The 18,601-nt window shown below is 42.7% G+C and overlaps 1 protein-coding gene across 3 annotated transcripts in view; it reads left to right on the top strand.

Annotated features, from left to right (window-relative positions):
- The first annotated feature begins 831 nt into the window (after positions 1-831).
- KAT6B (lysine acetyltransferase 6B) overlaps positions 832-18,601 on the top strand; it is a 124,587-nt gene continuing 106,817 nt past the window's right edge. For all 3 annotated transcript variants that reach the window (XM_068399121.1, XM_068399120.1, XM_068399122.1), the window contains exons 1-2: positions 832-890; positions 8,680-9,575. In XM_068399121.1, coding sequence (XP_068255222.1) covers positions 8,955-9,575 — 621 coding nt within the window. In that variant the 5' untranslated portion in view covers positions 832-890; positions 8,680-8,954. The remainder of the gene's footprint in view (positions 891-8,679; positions 9,576-18,601) is intronic.

Raw genomic sequence — 18,601 nt, 5'->3', positions numbered from 1 at the left:
CGGCGGTGACCACTTCCCCTCAGGCCGCCTTCCCGCCCAGCGCGCCCCGCCACGGCCACCCGCGCGCCCCGTCCCTCAGCCCCAGCCGCCGCCGCGGGGACGCGCCTCCCCCCAAACTTTATTGCCTTTTCCCCCCTTTCTCTCCCTCTTTTTTTTTTTTTTTTTGAGGGAAAAAGGTGGGGGGAGCTCAATTTCCCACTTGCCAACAGCAGATAAAAAAAGTGGGGAGGGACCTCTTCTGTCACAGCCTATGTAGATTAACCTTTCAATTAGCTGTTATCAGGTCCTGTGTCTTAGCACCAGTCCTCGCAATCTGCGTCCGCTCGGCATCGGGGAGGCTGGAGGTCTGGGGTGGGTTTCTGTTTTAATTTCTAAATTAATGGTAATTGTTCGTGTGGTTCCCCTCCCCCGCCGAGAGCTGAACGCTTGTGTCTGATCTGCCCGTCCACCTTTTAGTATTTGGGAGTGAGAAGAGGAGCCCCGCGGAGGAGGAGGGGAGACAAGGTATTCTCTCTGTATTCATCTTCCTTTTTTCCCCCTCTCGCGAAGGGGCTTAGGGAAGGTAACTGGTGCAATCAATCCGCTGGCTGGGGATTCCCTCCACCCCCTCCCCGGCTCGTCTGGCTCTCCTGGCTGGGTCTCTTCAGTGTGTATGTGTTTGGGGAAGGGGGTGGGGGGAGGCCGTGTTGTTGTTGTGTTCCTGGCTCTGGTTGCAGCCAGGAGAGCGAGCGAGAGAGCGAGCGAGAGACAGAGAAGGAGCGAGCGAGAGAGAGAGAGGAGCCGCGATCGCGTTTCAGGGGCAGCACATTCCGCAGGAACCGCTGCTGCAGAAACACACACAGGCAGAGAAAGGAGGTCATTGCAAGCAGAGGGGGGAACCTGCATCGGAGGTTAGATTCCCAGGAGTTTATGTGGGGGATAATAGGGAGCATGCGATGGGTCTTGTTTTGCATTGGGTGACAGGCTGCAGTTTGCCATAATAACCCCCCTTCCCTCCCCTCCCTCAGCGCAGGGGGCTTGTCACTAGGCTGGGTACTTTTTTTTTTTTTCCTTTTGCATTGGAGGCTGATGCACGTGTTTGCAGACACTTGTGCTTGGTAAATGCATTGCAATGCTCTGCGTTTTGCAGGGGAGGGGGAGCAGCAGCAGGAGGTGATGGCCGGGTTGGATGTGGTGGGGAGGGGGGGAACGGAGTGGCGGAGGGAGGCAGGGGATGGCTGAGGGGGTTTTGTGTTGCATGCTCCCACCCTGTCCTGAGGCGGCGATTGTTCCTTCGCAGACGGGGTGACAGAGGAGTCCCAGTGCTTCGCCATCCAGTGCTTCGCATGGCGAAACTTGCAGGGACCTGCATGTGGCTGTGGAGCTGGGAGTCATTGTCGCCGTCCCCGCTCCCACCCCCTCCTCTCCTCCCCTCCCTCGGCGGTGCGGGGTGCGCGCGCCAGCAGCGGCTGCCAGTGCCAGGCACCTTGGGAGGGCGATGCTGGCAGCGTGCTGTTCCATCGCGCCCGCCCGGGCGAGTGGCAGGATCTGAGGCGCGCGCGTGACGCTCAATATTTAAGGGTACTTATTAGTGTGTGTGGCGCGCCCGCCCGCCCTGCCGGGCTGGCTCAGGCGGCCGCCGCCGGTGTCTCTTGCTGGCGATCACCCTCTCGAACTAACTTCAGGAGCGGGTGGGGCGGCGGCGGGTGGGGGAGGGTGGCCAGGCCGGGGGACCAGACGGACGGCAGCGGTAGCCAACGGGAGCGCGGGCTTGCGAGAGCTCTCGCCTCCGCTGCGGCGGGTGACCAATCGCTAGCGTTCGAGGCACAGCAGTGAGACGGGCTGGGCTGGGGCGGGCGGGCCGTGCGGGTGTGTGGCAGCGGCGGCATCCAATGGCAGCCTCCAGGCCCTCCCTTTCTCGCGGGTAGGCGGAGCCGAGCGTGGAGGGAGGGGGCGTGCTTCGTGATTGACACGCCCTGCCTTCCAATGGGAGAGACAAGCTGGTTGCTGGGCGGAACAGGGCCGGTGTGGGCCGTTGATGGACACGGGTCCGCGCCCTGTGAGCGTGGAGCGGCGTTCGCTGGACGGCCCAATGGCGGGCGCCGGTGGGCGGGGCGCGGGGGTAGGTAAGGTTTTAATGAGACTCCATTGGGCTGTAATCAGTGTCATGTCGGATTCACGTTAAGTACAACAGGGCGAAACAAAATGGCGGCGTAGGTGAGGCGAGCCGAGCCGCGGCGGTAGGGGGAGTCGCGGCGGCCGCCGGCAGGGGGGCAGCGCAGCAGCGGGGGCAGCCGCCTCGGCGCAGCCTGGCAGCGGGAGCAGGGGAAGAGCCGGCAGCAGGGGGAGCCGCTGCGGCGCCTGGAGGAGGCTCCTCCCCCCGCGGCCCCGGTCCCGCGGAGGTGAGTGGTACCGGGGGGGGGGGAGATACACTCTCAGCCTGGCTCCCGCGGGCGCGGCGAGGGGAAGGCGGCGCGGACGCTGCCTCCGGCACCGCTCGCCGCCCCCGTGGGGTAGGTGCAGGTGCACGCCGTCGCCGTCCTCCGCTGGCTGCCTTGTCCTGCGGGGTCGCCGTGCCCCGGGGAGCGGAGCCTGCGGGCTTGGGTTTTCTACCTTTGGAATGAAAAATCCCGGAGTAAGGCTTGGAGGGTTCAAGAGCCAGCCCCGCTCGGCCCCTGTCAGATACAACAATGCCTTGGCGCTGGGCACTAGGCGTTGCAAACCTCCGTGGCTTGGCTGTACTGCAAAAATTTTGGCTAAGTTGGGGAGGGGAATATTCAAGCCTCTGAAGACACGTTTCGGAAGTGATGTTCACACTGTGTTGTCTTTGCCCAGACCTCACCTTTAACATTCTGTCACTGGGCGTTGAAAATAACCCGCTCCACAAAAAGCGAACAGATACCCCTTCTGTTGAAAATAACTATCCCAAGAAGGAATGTTTTCAGCGAAGCCCTCTTCCCAGGTTGCCTGCTGGCAGTGAATATTACCTTCCCATGCTCCCTGATGTTCTCTAGTACCATATCTTAAAGTGCTCAGAACTTCCATGGAAGAGGGTGGGAAGGGTAAATTCGGGTGATTTTGCTGGTGTCGTGTTGTGCTGATGCTGTTTCCTCTGGTGGTGCTTGCTGCTGTTGTGTTGTGAACCGCTTTTTAGCATATGATCTTAAAGTAGGTTGTGGGGTATTGCAGAATGCAGGCATGTCATCAGTTTTGATTCACGTGTACCACTCTTACTCCCCACACCCCCAAGCCTCTTGGTGTAGTTTGGAGTTACTGTAATGTCTCATCATCTGTCTGTTTAAAGCATGTGCAAGTGTCTCTGCCCTTCCTTGTTGTAATTGAAAACTGTATGTTGTATAAGGAATAATGCAAGAGCTGGCTCCATGATCTGAGTAATTTTAAGTGTCATGTGTGCTGGGAGTCCTTGCCAGGATCTGCTTTCTCTCTGTCTCTTTGTAGGTGCCTGTATTTTGCAATGGGGAAACAAGTATCTTGACTCTTTTGCATCATTAATTGAGATGGGGGTTGAATACAGAGTTGATTAGCTGCATAATTCTAAGTAATGGCTTGGAGGAAAGAAAAATGGCAAAAAGCTTACTGAATGCTATGGCAGTCTTCTCTTCTTCCTCCTCTGCTGCAATCCTTACCTGACCCTGATGCTGCAGCAGAGAGCTGGCCTGCTGCTGCTTCTCCTGAGTGTGTGCAGAGCAGGAAGGAGGGAGCAAAATGAAATTGTGCTTCACAGGTCACCGGCAGGTTGCACAAGTTGCTGTCATCTCTCCCGCCCCCTCTCCTTTTTTTTTTTTTTTTTTGGTAGCTGTGTTACCCTCAGTTTTTTGGAGTTAACTGCATTTACATTTAAGACACCCAAAGCAAATTTTTCGTGAATTTCTCCAAAAAAAAGACTTAGATAGTATTTTGTGAAATACTTTTGGATACTTGTGTAATAACTTCTAGTTTTGTTTCTTGAGGGGGCAAGCATAGCTTTTTTTTTTTTCCCCCCTTACCCCTTTGTCTTTCTGACTACACAGCTAGTTTTCACAATGTGGATCACTTGGAAATAATTCCAGATACTAGTTCAGTCTAAAAAAGACCTTATTACAGAATTATAGGTTTACTGATGACACCTAAGATTGACATGTTCAGTCAGTGCGCTCTTTAATTAGAATCAGCTGTAGAATAGGTGTGTGCTTTATAAAGGATGTATTTGCATTCATTCTAAATCCCTAGCTGCAGTTTTGCAACTTCTTTGTATTTATCTGATAATTTATGACTTAGGTAAAGGGACAAGCCTTGACTAGAGATGGCTTTTCATGTTTTAAAGGTAATGTATTGTACTTCACCTCCGAATGCTTATGTCCTGCAGCTCTTTAGTAGCAGGCTTGTTAACAGACTCAATCGGTAAGGTAGGGCAATCAAACTTTCTCAAATGTTCTTATTTCTAAAATAAGATACCATAGAGTGTAGAAGCTGAAATATGACATAAAAAGAGCTTAATCACTGTTGCGATAAAACTTGGAAGTGGTCCTGTGCACTTAAGTCTGGAAAATCTAATCTGTGATGGGTTAGGTACTGTTGAGGATTTGATTAAAAGTTAGTTAATTACAAGGGGAGAAAAATTAATAAATAGACATGAGTGCCTGCTGCTAATTTATAATCACTCTTAAAAATTGGTATTTCCTGAAAATCTGTTTGGGTAAGCGTCACACTTATTATATTAAATGATGTATGACCACCTTTTTGTGGTTTTAGTGAAATTAAGTTCTAAACTTAGAAACCTGAATGTAATTGTGAACTTCCGTGGGGCCTATTATGTGGAATCTGGAAATTTTGTTTCTAAAGCAGTTTGTCTTTATCCCGTCACTCAGCATGTATATATATATATTTCTATTGCCAGTCTTGGATCAATGTGTCTTAACTTGATTTATGAAAGACCTCTTTAACTTATAGCTCCAGGATCACTGAGCTGAATTATATTGCTGTCAGAGATGTCTGTTGTGAAGAGGTTATTCTGACTCTTATGTATGGTAGAGCTTGTCATATCAGTTGTGGAGGTCAGGGTGCTACACTTCAAGTACACATGCAATCAAAGTGGCAGAATAACAGAAACTCTGGGTTGTGGTAAAACAATTCCAAAATTGGATCAGATGAGCTTTGCATGGTTTCCTAAAGCAGAATGAATTTAAATTCTGTTGGAAGGTGTGAATTTAAGATGTCTGGATTTTCCTCTTGAAATACCCTGCCCTGTGTGTTGCAAACTCTATGCTCCTGCTGATACACTCAACTAGTGTTGATTTAGTAGGCGCTAGTATGCAGGAGGTTGTGTTACACATGGGGAGTTTTAAGTAAATAAGTAAAAATGTAGCTCTGAATGTATATTGCTGTGAAATTCCTGTACCAAGCAGCAGACTTTACATGAAGATACAGGTTTATGCTCACCTTTTGCCACAGTCACTGGCCAATAAAAAATTCCTGTAATCCACAAGTTATAACGTTTATACTGAACTGTTCATCGGTGTCCAGGTGCTTGGAACAGACCCCACACTGTGTGTTCTGGAATTTAATGGAAGTGATGTGGTTGCTTGTATGAAGTTTAGGATAACAGTACTGCAGTAGGTTTAAAAATGAGGCAAGTACATCTGACTCAGCAAATGCAGTGTTCAGCAGTTAATTAAGTACTGACTGTCTTCATGAAGACTGATAGTAGAACAGCCTAACTAAATTAACTTTTAAACTTAAAACTAGCTTTCTAGGAATCTGGGGCTTTATATGTAGATACAGAGAACTTCGAAATCTATAGGCAGAGTGTATAAAATAGTCTCAATGTGAGTGAGTCTCCACTGTATAGAGAGTTCTGCTTTGTTGTATTACTGTATTTTCAGCGTCAGAGTTGTGAGAGGGTTTGTAGGATTCATAATACCATGAAAGCTTTTTTTTTCCCCTATATTTGTCTGCATTTTGCAGCTACACTGTTATTTTGGAATTATCTGAAAACAGTGAATATAAACAATGCTGTTAGGGAAAGAATGGCTTTTGCTAGCTGGATTCAATTAAAATGTCTGTTTACAGAACAAGTTATTGTTTTATTACAAATACTTGAAATACACAGAACTGTTATCAAAAATAACTTGCATGAGTACAGACTGGAAGCAAGAAACAGGATCCAATCTGTGTAGATCAATAAGGTTCAGTATGAGAGCACCGCATTCAGGCCCTGCATTTGTATCAGGAATGTGTCTCTTCATTCTTGCAGTCAGTTGAACTTTCATATTTGTAAATCTGAAAATGCTTAAGCTTCAATCAAACCTAGAGAATGACAAATTCATAAAATTAATTGATTAATATTTCCACTATTTGGGTATAGAAGGATTTTATATTCGCCAATAACCAGCTGCTCTTTTGTTACTTATCCTGTTGTGCAGGTGTAATAATATGTGAAACATGATCTGGAGTTTATATTTAAAGAGATTTTTGAGGGGGTAGAGGGAGGAGAAGGTATGGGACCAAAAGTAGTTTTTGTACTCATTCTTCTCACAGTTGCAGAGGAATCTTTTTAACAAGTTGAAAATAAATTAGATTACTGCATCAATTGTTTTGTTTCCTATTTATAATTTAGTCAAGTTTTAAACATGATTGAAACGCAAGATGACTTGAATAAATGAATAAAAATGAGGTCCAATACTTGTGTCATCATAGATATTATTGCTAGTTATAGGTTGCTTGCCATAGCCTTATAAATGTAGTTTCAGGTTAACTCAGTTTTAGAGTTTTGCTATGAAACTGGTGAGTCTTCTACTTTACAAGGCAATCCATTTATTGAGAGTGAAGATTTTCTGCTTCTGTTTTTTGTTTATTTTCCTTTGGTTTGAAGTAATTATACAATTCTGTTAATGTCCTCGAAAGCTCTCCCTCACATTTCATGGCAGAAAAAATTAATACGTCATATAAGTTTGTTTATTCATTAGGTGACTACTGTCTTAGTTTAATTTGTGTGGCTTTTTTTTTTTCTTTTTTTTTCCTCCCCCCCTGTGTTGTCCTGCAGAATGAATAAACTCCTGATCAAGATGTTCTTTTGGGTTTCTTACATAAGTTTTTGTAGCCACTGTATTTTCTGTTGGAGTGATATATTCCATTATAAGTAAAGAAAATTGTTTGTTAAACTGTGTGTCACCAAAACATATTTTGTCAATGTGACCTCTTTATATGTCTTCATGCTGACAGTGTATTTATGTGAAAGTGCCTCCTGTTACTTTATCTTCATTTCTGTTCCTGAGAGTTTGTATCAAAAATGCATGCCTCTTCACTGCATACCTTAGAACGAGAAGTGCCTTTGTGATTCCTTTCTGTATTGTAGGGTACCTAGGTATTCATGACGGATGTAATACTACTAACTCAGTTCTGATTTTTTGCTATTGATTTTTCTGAGTTGTTGTCACGGTTTAAAGCTGGGCCAGCTATTAGACCTGCGGCAGATGCTCTCTGTTACCCCCCCCCCCCCCCCCCCCCCTCCCACCCAGAGGGAAAGGGAAAAGGGAGAGAGACTTCTGGGTTGGAAAGTTAAAACAGTTTTAATAAACTATAATAATGAAAAAGAGTATAATAACAATAATAGAAATAATCAAATATATACAAATATATATACAAAACCAAGACTGAGCTCCCCTGAAGTCAGCCACATCACCACCGGCACTGCAGGGCAGGCTCCGGGAAGGCCCAGCCTGGGCCTAGCGACGGTTGAGAGCTGGATTCAGGGATGCACGGATCGGGATCGGGGGCAACAGGAAAACAGACGGAGTCCTCCTTGGACACCGGCCATAGCGGAAAGAGAGCGAGACCCTCGTGATCCCCCTGCTTTATACTGAGAATGACGTGTATGGGATGGAATACCCTCGTTGGTCAATTTTTGGGTCACCTGCCCTGTCAGCTCCCCCCTGCAGCTGCGACCCCCCTTCGGCTCTTCACTCGTAAGCAGTGAGGAATTCAGCAGTGACCTTGGTTTCTCTAAGAATAAGTACAGCAAGAGCCTTACTGCACAACATCCCTACCGGTGCCTCAGCGATAACTACAGACTTCGAGCGTTATCAGTCCTGGAGGCAGACACTGTCTGCAAAGCATGCAGTTAGTTTCAGAAAGTGCAGTTACTTAGAGGAGACTTAGCTGAAAGGAAAAATCACTGAAAGGAAAATCGGCCTGGTTTAGGCCAAACCAGGACAGTTGTATAATCAACATATGGCGTGACACTTACAGACAGCATACTATAAGAAATGTCAGTGGTTAATAATTTGACTTTCATTGGTTGAGGGTTGGTTTTTGTTCCATTGGGTTTTTTTAGTGCTTGTATAGTCCATGCAGATAGTAATTTTCTTATACCAGTGGGTCTAGAAATGATTTGTAGGCAGTTTGTTTCAGAGAATATTTTCAGATCTCTGGCTGAATGGAAATTGTCTAACGAGTCAGTAGTAAGTTAAGTGTTGGGGTGATGGAATTTAGGAAAACTAAATCCACTGAATGTTATGAGAAGCAGAAGGATTTTATGATGACTTGTTTGGTGTGGGGTTGGAATTGGCGAACACCTCATAATCTCACAAAGATTTTTGCATACTGTAGCATCTACAGAATAAATGCATGTGCATTCTGTTTCTTTTATTACTTCAGCATTAACTGTATTCTCTCCCTGCCTCTTCTTTTTTCTTTTCAAAGGTTGCAACAAACTTTCTTGTAAGGATGTACCAGTATCATCACGAATGAATCCTTTTTACTTTTCCATAACGGTAAAGTAACTGGAAGTTTCAGTCAGCAGATATTTCCCTGCCTTTTCCTACTCCTCAGGATGGATATTTTTGAGATTCATCCAAGCAGTGTGTGGAATCCTTTGATTGGTGTTTGAGGTGTGAACAACCCCTGAAAGATCTGCTAAAAGGATAAGGAGGAACCTCTATGGGTAACCCTTGGCTGGAAGCAATTACTGGTCAACCATGGTAAAACTTGCCAACCCTCTTTATACGGAGTGGATTCTTGAAGCTATACAAAAAGTTAAAAAGCAAAAGCAAAGGCCTTCTGAAGAGAGAATATGTCATGCTGTTTGTGCTTCCCATGGATTAGATAAGAAGACTGTTTCGGAACAGTTGGAACTTAGTGTTCAAGATGGTTCTATTCTTAAAGTTACCAACAAAGGCCTTGCATCCTACAAGGACCCAGATAATCCTGGACGGTTTTCATCTGTTAAACCTGGCACTATTCCTAAATCTGTTAAGGGATCTAGAGGAGCTTATAATGAGCTTCGTAATGTGGATTGGAATAAACTCTTGAGAAGAGCAATTGAAGGGCTTCAAGAACCAAATGGCTCCTCCCTGAAAAACATAGAGAAGTATTTGAGAAGTCAAAATGACCTAGCAAATATTTTCAACAATCCTGCCTTTCAGCAGAGATTGCGTCTGGGGGCCAAACGTGCTGTGAACAATGGGAGATTACTGAAGGATGGACCTCAGTATAGAGTGAATTATGGCAGTTTGGAAAGCAAAGGAGCTCCAAAATACTCCAGCACTTTCCCTGCGTCTCTTCCACCTGTCAGCCTTCTACCCCATGAAAAAGACCAGGTAAGTCTAAAAAATGAGAGCAAATATAGTAATGCAAAATTATTCTTCTCGTTCTTTGTTTATTTACCTAATGCAAAAATAATTCTTATTCTTTATTTACCTGTTTAAATGTATGTAAGTGAGGATACACGTCAAAGATCCATGCAGAATCCGTTCTGGTAAAGGAAGTTTACTTAGCTCCCTGTGTCCTGCAATTCTGTGTTGGATAGTTTGCTCTTTGGATTTTCAGTAGATAAACAGAGCAGCAGGGAAGAGTACAGCCGTATGCTCCCTTCTAGGTGTGAGATTTTTCTGTCTTGCCTGGCAGAGTGGTGTTGCTGAAATCTGTAATGTGATTTGAATATGGCCTTTTACCTTCATTTTACACCTGGATGTACTGATTTTCTTGTAGTTTGAACACCACCTGAAATACTACCAGTAGAAGTCTTGCTATTTAAGACTGTTAGAATTATTATTTTTAAATATATTTGTAGATACTTAGCTTTAAAACTACAGTTAATAGGAAAAGGAGTTAATGTCAACGTTTTGGGAATATAAGTGAAGGTGTCAGAGTGGCAAATTGAGCTAAACTGCAGAATCTTCCTCTTATTTCAGTTTTGTTGGACTTCCTACATGGGTTTGTTTTTGCTGTTACTTGGGCCTTGTTTTCAGGTTAATTATTCACAGGGTTTAAGCCTTGAGGGAGAAGGGGGTGTCAATTAGTGTTGTGTTTATGAAAGGATAGTGTCAAAGACATGTCTGTAGGCATTCTTTGATCATTGCCAATATAGTATGGTGAAGTGTGTTTTGCATTTTCAGTGTACTTGGGAAAAAAGCTACCTGCTTTACTTGAATTGGGTTACTTAGAATATTTGTAAGTTGGTAGGTGTTTTTTTCTTTTTTTTCCGCTTCTCAGCAGTGAAGTTTGGTGGCAGTTCTATTCGGTGTGGAATAACCCAGACAACTTTGCCGTTGTAGAGGTGCCATTAGCGTCTCCTTCTAGAAACTGCATGATGGTTTTCACTGGCCTTTTTCCTTCAGCTGATTGTAAGGTGCTGGAGGGTGCAGAGTAGAAAGTGCTTGTGTTAAGAATATTTTGTGAAGTCTACAAAAACTGTTGTTTGTGGAACTGTCAGAGGTGACACTACAAATGTTGGTATCTGTAGGTTGATTTTTGTGTGCTTCTCTAAATATACGTTAAATATGATTGCTTTTATATGTGGAGATATCTCTGTCAAATTGGACTTCTCTGGTATTTGAAGGATGCATGGAGCTTCACGCTCAATAATCAGAATGGAAATTCTGAAGTGTTGCTTACTGTGCAATTAGTGCTGTAGCCGTACACTCTAAAGATTTAATTACTTGTAGCGATAAAGTTGTCTGTTGTTTAAGTACTTTCAGAGATTCTTGTGTAATTCTGATACTTTAGTGGCATGAAAAATTTGAAGGCTGGAGTACTCAGCAACCAAAATAGTTTAATACTATGATGTTTCACATGAGTTCTGTGGAAACAAAAATCTCCCTTGTTAGGCTACCTACTGGGACTGGCATCCGTTGCAAGGAATGTTAGTTGGGTCACGGTGCTGAAAAAGCTGTTACTGCCATACTAAAATACTGGTATAAGGATAAATCTGTCTTTTAGAAGTTAGCCAAACAAATCTGTTCTCTAGCAAGTGCTTTGGCAAGAAATAAGCTTTCATTTGGGTGCCTCAAAATTAGCGGTGCGACTTGCGTGTTTAAAAACTGTTCAGCATACGCTTTTTCCTGACAAAAATAGATTTGATGTGAGGTTGGTGAATCAGTAGTTGTGTATCAGTGTAGTGCACTGCTTAGCTGTACTAGTTGTGGCACAGGTTACTGGGCAAATATATATAGACTTGGTTTAAATGTGGGATTTTTGCTGATCTTCAAGCTGTATGGCTTTAAATACATGTAAAGGACAGTTCTGAAAGTAACTGTGAACAGGTGTCTCTGTTATTGGGATGTGACTGCATATTCGTTTGAAATTGATGGTAATTCATGAATGAGCAGACTGACACTGCAGGAAAACTTTTAGGCTATTTTTATTGCAAGTATTTAAGTGGCAGTATTGGGCATGTCAAGATTTATTGAATTTTATACAATAAAAGTAGCCAGCTGGCATCTCTCAGGAAGGGCTGGTCTTTGAAGATATTGGTGTATTTTAAAGTTTCTTTGGCTGTTGATATAGCTAGCACAAACAAGAGGTGCTTTTTTGTTTGAGTGGCTGTGTTTGTTAGGGTTTTTTCCTTTTAAATACTAGAGGTGAAGTTCAAGTATCTCTCCTGTTGAGTTTCCTTGAGGAGAAGAAAGAACAGGAGGATGTGCAGAAATCTGTTTAGATGACTACAGAAGTTTGAGTAATTTTGACTTTTTTAATGCATAATTAACATCTCGTCAGGATAAGACAGTTAAAAGATTTAGTGCTGTAGAAGCGCATCAGAGCTTTCTCTTTGGCAATCTGAACTTTTACACTCATAGTACCAAATGCAGACTCGAACCTTTCTTCCTGAGTAGAAGGTGATCAGAAGAGATATAGTACTGTGTGTGTTTGTTCTGTCATTTTTGTTTTGGTGTGGGTTTCTTTGTTTTTTCCTTTTCCACCCTCTGCTCTCCTCTTTTCACCCCCACCCCAGGCATCAGAGTGTGTAGTGCACTGAGGAGATAGGTAACTATTGCAATTCAGTGTGTCTGAATTTAGTTTTGCAGACCTGGAGCCTTGACTGTGTTAGGGGGTTGTTGAGTGTTTTGCATTTGATGAAATACTTACGTGGAACAGGGAGCTGGAAGTGCTGAATTTTCCTCTTGGTGGTGATGATATGGAGCTGCTTTTCTTGTCGCTGTATTAACTGGGTGATCCAATGCAATTAGATATAGTCCTCTTGTTACATTAGATGTAGAAATAGCTGCAGTTAGTTACAGCTATATAGCTTGTATTGCCATGTTTCTTCCTGATATCCATAGGCCTGGAAGGAAGCATTTGTGTAAAAATGGTATGTTTCCTTCAAGTGTTACCCTGACTTCTGGATATGGGCAAAGGTGTGTCAACTCCAAGTTACACGAAGAGGAAGTATACAGCACAGCTGTTTGAATCTTTTCTTCCTCCACCCCTTTCCATTCTTTAGTGTGTAGGGGGGTTGTTTTTTCACTTCTGTATGAAAGGATGCAAGCACAAGGCTCATAGGAAGGACAGATTCCATTGGAAGGTTAGTAGCTGTAATCAGCTACGTGGTATCTAGCCTGTACATCATGTAATGAGTAGTATAAATTACATTTCAAAAGGACATCACAGTTATCCTAAATATTCTGGTGGTTACATTAAGGTAGATGCTTACTTGATGGGGACAGGTAACTTGAGTCAAAGCACTTCAAAAGATGCCTGTTTTAAAGTGTTAAATTGGTGTGTTAAAGGAACGGACCAGCTTCCAGCCAGAGGTGGAGCTGCCTTAACAATGAAGGGAAGCTGAAAACAGTGGTGTCCTTTAGGATGAAGACTTGTAATATTTTTTTTTCTCTTTCCTGCAAATAAAAACCAAAACCCACACACACAAGAAGGCAGAGAAGGAAGTAAATTTGTTGCTCAGTAGTTTGATCTTGTGCACTTCACTACATTGCAGTGCATAGTTTTAACAATTTAACTGCTCTTATGTGTTCTTCCTTATGTTCAGAGTATCTTGCATAGATATCTTCTCTCTTGCACTTCACACCTTCTCTCACCCAGCATCTTCTGAAAATGGCTGTATGAGTATGTTAATGAGAAAATGCGGTGTAAAAACTGATAACACAGTAGGAAAGGGTGTGAACAGAGAGGAAAATCAATCTGAACATGTTGAGTGATACTTACCTCTTCAATATGCCCACAATGCATTAAAATATGCTTATGGAAATGCAGCAGTGAAGTGGTATTTAAAAGTTATGGTTAGTCTTTAAATGGGTGTTTAATTTATCTTTAATGGTGTCAATTGTAGAATGGCAGTATTGGTGCTGTTTTCCGTGCACGTGCACTGTGTTGTTCGTTGTTTTCCTTGTCGCTTGGAGAAGCACTAGGAAGGTTCTGCAGTTTGGGAACTGCATGAAACCTACTTGGTCTTAGGAGTTAGCCATCACCTGAGCACAAATGCTCTGTGAATATAAACTCAAAGAAGCAGATGTGTGTAGGCTGTAGGCAGCTCTTCATTTACTTATTTTTAAACATAATTTAAAAGGATAAATACAGCTTTAAAAGGTGAAGAGGCAATGGCCTTTGTAACATTTTCAGAAGACTGTGGGAACGTGTAGTATATCTCAGTAGTTACATCTTTGCTGTGTTCAGAATAATTACTACTTAGAGTATACTTCAAAAGATGCAGTGCGAATGGAGATGACTTGATCCACACTGCTTGATCCATATTTTTGTGGTTCTGAACATTCTCTTGAACAGCTAGGCAACTGTATTAATAGTTGTTTCCATCTGATTCTTGGCATGAAAATTTTTATTAACCCCCCCCCCTTTCACTTTCAGTTTGTCTTTCTAAGCTGACTTTCATGCAAAAACAAACTTGTTTTATTAATTTTTCATACTCTGAACTCCTGTCTAATTTTGTTTTCACTGGCCTATGTACCTTTAGCTTTTAAAAGTGTAACTTGGCATGGACTGAATTTCAATTTTCTGGTATGTAGCTTGTGCCAGTGCAGACACTGGGTGTTCCTCCTTCTGTCTTTCAGGCAAAGGGCCAATCTATAGAGAATTGCTTTTTTGGCATCCAGGCTCCTCCCTGCTCAGTATTTTAGCTTCCTGCCTTCCTGTGGGTAGGCAACAAGAGACTGTTGGCTGAGATTTCTTTGCTTGCTCTACGTTGTTCCCTCTGGCCTCTAGACTTTCCACTGAGCAGAACAGAAAAGTTAGGCAGAAAGGAAATGCTACACAATGTATCTTACAGATGTACACATGAGGGGATATTCATAATGCCTAACTTTAGAGCTGGCTTTACATAGAGCCTGTGCTCCAGAGAAAGTCTGAGCACCAAAATGCAGTGATAGATAAGTTTCTGTAAGAGAGTGTCTGCAGTGCTACAGTTGAGGAGACTGTGGACAGGGATATGAAAAAAGAAAAATGAAATCTAGGTTTGAACTTTGTTAATCCGTAAAATACTGTTGTCTTTAGAGACAAACTGTGTTTCTCTCTTCGTAACATCTTCATGGTGACAAAAGACTGAGTAATCTTAGTGTTACTTGACAAACACTAACTCTCGTGTTTGTGCTTTTCATTATTTCAATTCACAAGATACATTAATTTCTTGGAAAGGTGCCCTGCACCTCAGTGCCTGTAGCTCTTGTTCTTGAAGTTCTGGGATGATTGTTAGGTGCTGCTGTGCTCTCTCATTTCTCTGCTGTCCCTATAGCTCCTGAAATGCTAAAAGTACCAACTCCATGGATGAGCCAAGTGAACACTTGCAAATGGATCCTATTCACACTTGAGATTTTCAGAAATTGAAGAATGACTTACCCCATCTTTTGAGCATTTAAAACTGAAGTGGAAAAGTCTTGTCATCCCATATCATGGAGAAGCACCTCATATCACTGTAGATAGATATATCAGGATTTTGGGGCTTTTTTTTGTATTTTACGATTCAGCTCATTTGGATCAAAGAAGCATGCTTGTAAAAGTTTTCTTGAATTGTATGGTGGGAGGGAAATCAAAACCTGCTATTTCCTAAGTTAGACTGGTCTGCTCCTCTATAAGATGGGGCAGGGGAGGAGATTGTGTTCTAATTTCTGATGTCAGTGACTTAGTTTCTGCAAACAGGTCATCTGTTTTCAGTTTCCTATAGAACTATCAGGGAAGACTCTACTCATCCTTTTTTCCCCCAAGCTGGATATTTAGGACCATAGTTCTGCATGATGTCCTCATGATTCTTGTTTACTGCAAGGAGTGATTCCAAACATTATACTGCAAGCTGTTTAATCCTAAGGCCTGCAAAAATTTGATTCTCTTGGTAGTTTCTCTTCAGAATTAATTGGTGTGATGTACTATGGTGAGTCCTATATTGAAAGTGACAGCAACGAGTTAAAGAAACCCTGTGTAGTTCCAGCAGTTCTGTTTGTGTTTGTTCATCTGTGCAATCTTCTGTGAACTCTTCTGTCTTAACTGGGAGTGACATTTGGTTCCTAAACTACAGTTAGAGGTTTTACTCTTTGCATTTTTCCTTAAAGATTAATTTTGCTTTAACTACTCAGTACATGGATATCTCCTTTGTCAAGATTTCTTCTAGAATATAGAAATAGCAGAACTCTGCCTTAGATGTACAGAGAATTACCTTGCATATTTTGTTAGTACTGTATCCTTACCTGTCTTAAGTGCCTTTCCTCTTTTTATGTTCAATAATAGTGATAATTTTGACTCTTGGGTGTTTTTTCTGTGGCAGTTGAAATGTGATAACAATTCCATGTTGTTTCTTGATGTTGCAGGAATTTTGTTATAAAACAGGTGATGAAAAACCTTGGTAACTTGCAGTTGAGGTTGTCTGCTATTTTTTGACACATGATTTTTTCTCAAGAAAGATCCACAGGTGTAGATCTACTGCTAATCAACTGCAGTTTTCCAGTTTTGTGGCTGGAAATGGCAAAAGACTAACTTCTGGAAGAATTTCAAGCTGCCATTGAGAAAAGAATTACTTAATTGGTGTAAGTAGTCTTTACAACTTTGAATCCATTTATGGCCCTATTAGCATCTTCTTTCAAAGGATAACTCTCTTCTCTGTATTCAGGACTGTAGTTGCCTGGATATAAGGACAGAACCGTAGTTCCTATGATTGTGAGGGTCTGTTTAAAGTAAGGACACTAGGACTTTATGTAACCAAATGGGGGGGAGTTGCTGTTGTGTACTGAACCAACACTAGTAGGGCTCAGATTGTGGCTGTAGAATTTGAAGAGGATGCACATCAAATAAGGCACCACTTAGCTGACACCACTGCTGTCCTTCATGGTTACCTGATAAGAGACTGACTTTTAAACTAGTATTATTTCCTTCGGTTGCAAAATATTTGTGTGTTTTTCTTGTTGTTTTTTTTTCTTCTGTCTGCGTATATCCCTCATTGAGGGACATTATAACTGGTGTTACTTAGATCCTCCTCTGCCCCGTCTCCTGGTTCTTGCAGAAGAGCTTAAAAGTTTCAAATTTGCAGGCACAGGCAGCCTTCTTACAACATGAATGGTGTGAACTGTTAAAGGGATGTCTGTGTAGGCAGCTCCAGGGCTGCTGCATTTAGTTCTAGGGTTGTGCAAATTATTGTGACTTCGGGTTGCACTGTAAAGATAAGATGTTACATAAGGAAAAAGTCCTTGGGGGGGGCAAAACTGCAGACTTGTAAATTGTCGACTCTTGCATCTTGTCTGTGCAGTAATAGATACATGTGCAGGAACTTCTGTATTCTCAAGTGTTTCGTCTCTAGAGGGGCAGAGTCTCATTTATCTCCCCTGGTGGTTGTGGTGGTACAGCCCATCAGTTACCAACTAGTGCAGTACTAGGTGGAGTAGGCTTGAGACTTCTGTTTTTAATTACCAGCAGGACTCTGACACAGGAGAAAAGCTGTGTATGATCTCAGCAAAGTTGTCTGGGAGGCATGGCTGATGTTTCCTCATCTAGGAGGAATCCTTAATAGAATGGGGGCTAGCGTAAGCTGTGATAAGGTCGCCACACATTTTCCACATGCTCTCCAGCGTTTAATTTCATCACCAGTGGTGTTTCGAAGTTGACTTCAATTTCACCCCTCTATTTTTTCCAAAATGGTGAAAATGACTGACTGTAGTTTTAGGAATTCATTTTTGTGTAATGTCCATGTATCTGTGGCAACATTAACTAGCAGTGTTTGCATTTGGCTCAGTAAGAGACAAACGTCAGTGGCACCCCGGTTTCAGACATTTAGTACACATAGTTCTTAACTAATGAATAAGTAGTTACAAGTAACCGTTGAAAGGAGTATAGTCAAGATAATTTTATCATAGATGTGTAGAATTTTTTTGTCTTTGTGTGGGACTGTTGCATTAAAGCACCCCTTTCAGCACTACCTATTGGGTGATTATAGTGAAGATGCAGACTGTTATTTCTCAGATGGCAAAAGGATGGGATGTAACTGACACAAGTTGCAGCAAGGGAAATTCCAGATAAACAAGGAGAATATCCTTTGTAGTGAGGATGGAGAGACATGGAACAGGGGCTTGGAGTGACTGTGGAATCTCCATCCTCAGGTGGTCAGAGCTTGACTTAGGCAAGGTCCTGAGCAACTTGAGGGAACATTTGAGTCTGGTCTTGTTTTGAGTGGTAGATTGGGGTATGTGCTCCAGAGGTCTCTCCCAGCCTAGAGCATTGTATTTCAACTTGAACTGAAAGTTTGTCTGCTGCTTCTAACTGTTGGCTAATAAAACAGAAAGTATAATTTCTTTATGCAAGGCTATGATGATGAAGATTTGCAGACAGCTGCATCAAATAGCCAAAGTGTAAGCTAAAGAAGTTTTAAGAGGAATGGAAGCTTCACCTGGGAAAACCGTTGCTGGAGAATTCAGTGTGTTTATTTTTCATTTTTGTTGTTAAAACTTCTTTCATAAGTGCATTTTGTGTGTGTTACTTTAAGAATAGTGGACATCCTGATTTCTGCTTTCTTGGGGTTCCCTGAAATCTGGAAAAATAAGAACTTAAAGTCACTGAACTTTTAGCTTTATATACCAGACCCAGGAAGCTGGGTCTGAAGCCTGCTTCATTTAGTTCCACCGTTATGTTGTGTGGATACCTTATCTGGTGCTGCCTGGAGAACTGTTGTCCTTCATATTGATCAGTAAAAACATGAGTAAGCCTAACTTGCAAGTACTGTGGAATTCTTGAAAGTGCTTAGGATTAGTGGATAATGAGCAGTAGTTAGCAAAGGGGTTATACAAAAACGCAGTTTAAAGGGTGATGAAAAAGGCAGTGTTTGAGCCTAAAAAAATTCTCAAGACCAAAGTAAGCTCCATTATAATCACTGAACTTAAGAGTAGTTAGTTAACAAGTTCTATGC

Source organism: Nyctibius grandis, chromosome 4 (genome assembly GCF_013368605.1).
Source record: "Nyctibius grandis isolate bNycGra1 chromosome 4, bNycGra1.pri, whole genome shotgun sequence".
NCBI lineage: Eukaryota > Metazoa > Chordata > Aves > Nyctibiiformes > Nyctibiidae > Nyctibius > Nyctibius grandis.
Note: the sequence above shows the minus strand (reverse complement) of the source record. Positions and strands in the feature narration are given on the sequence as shown.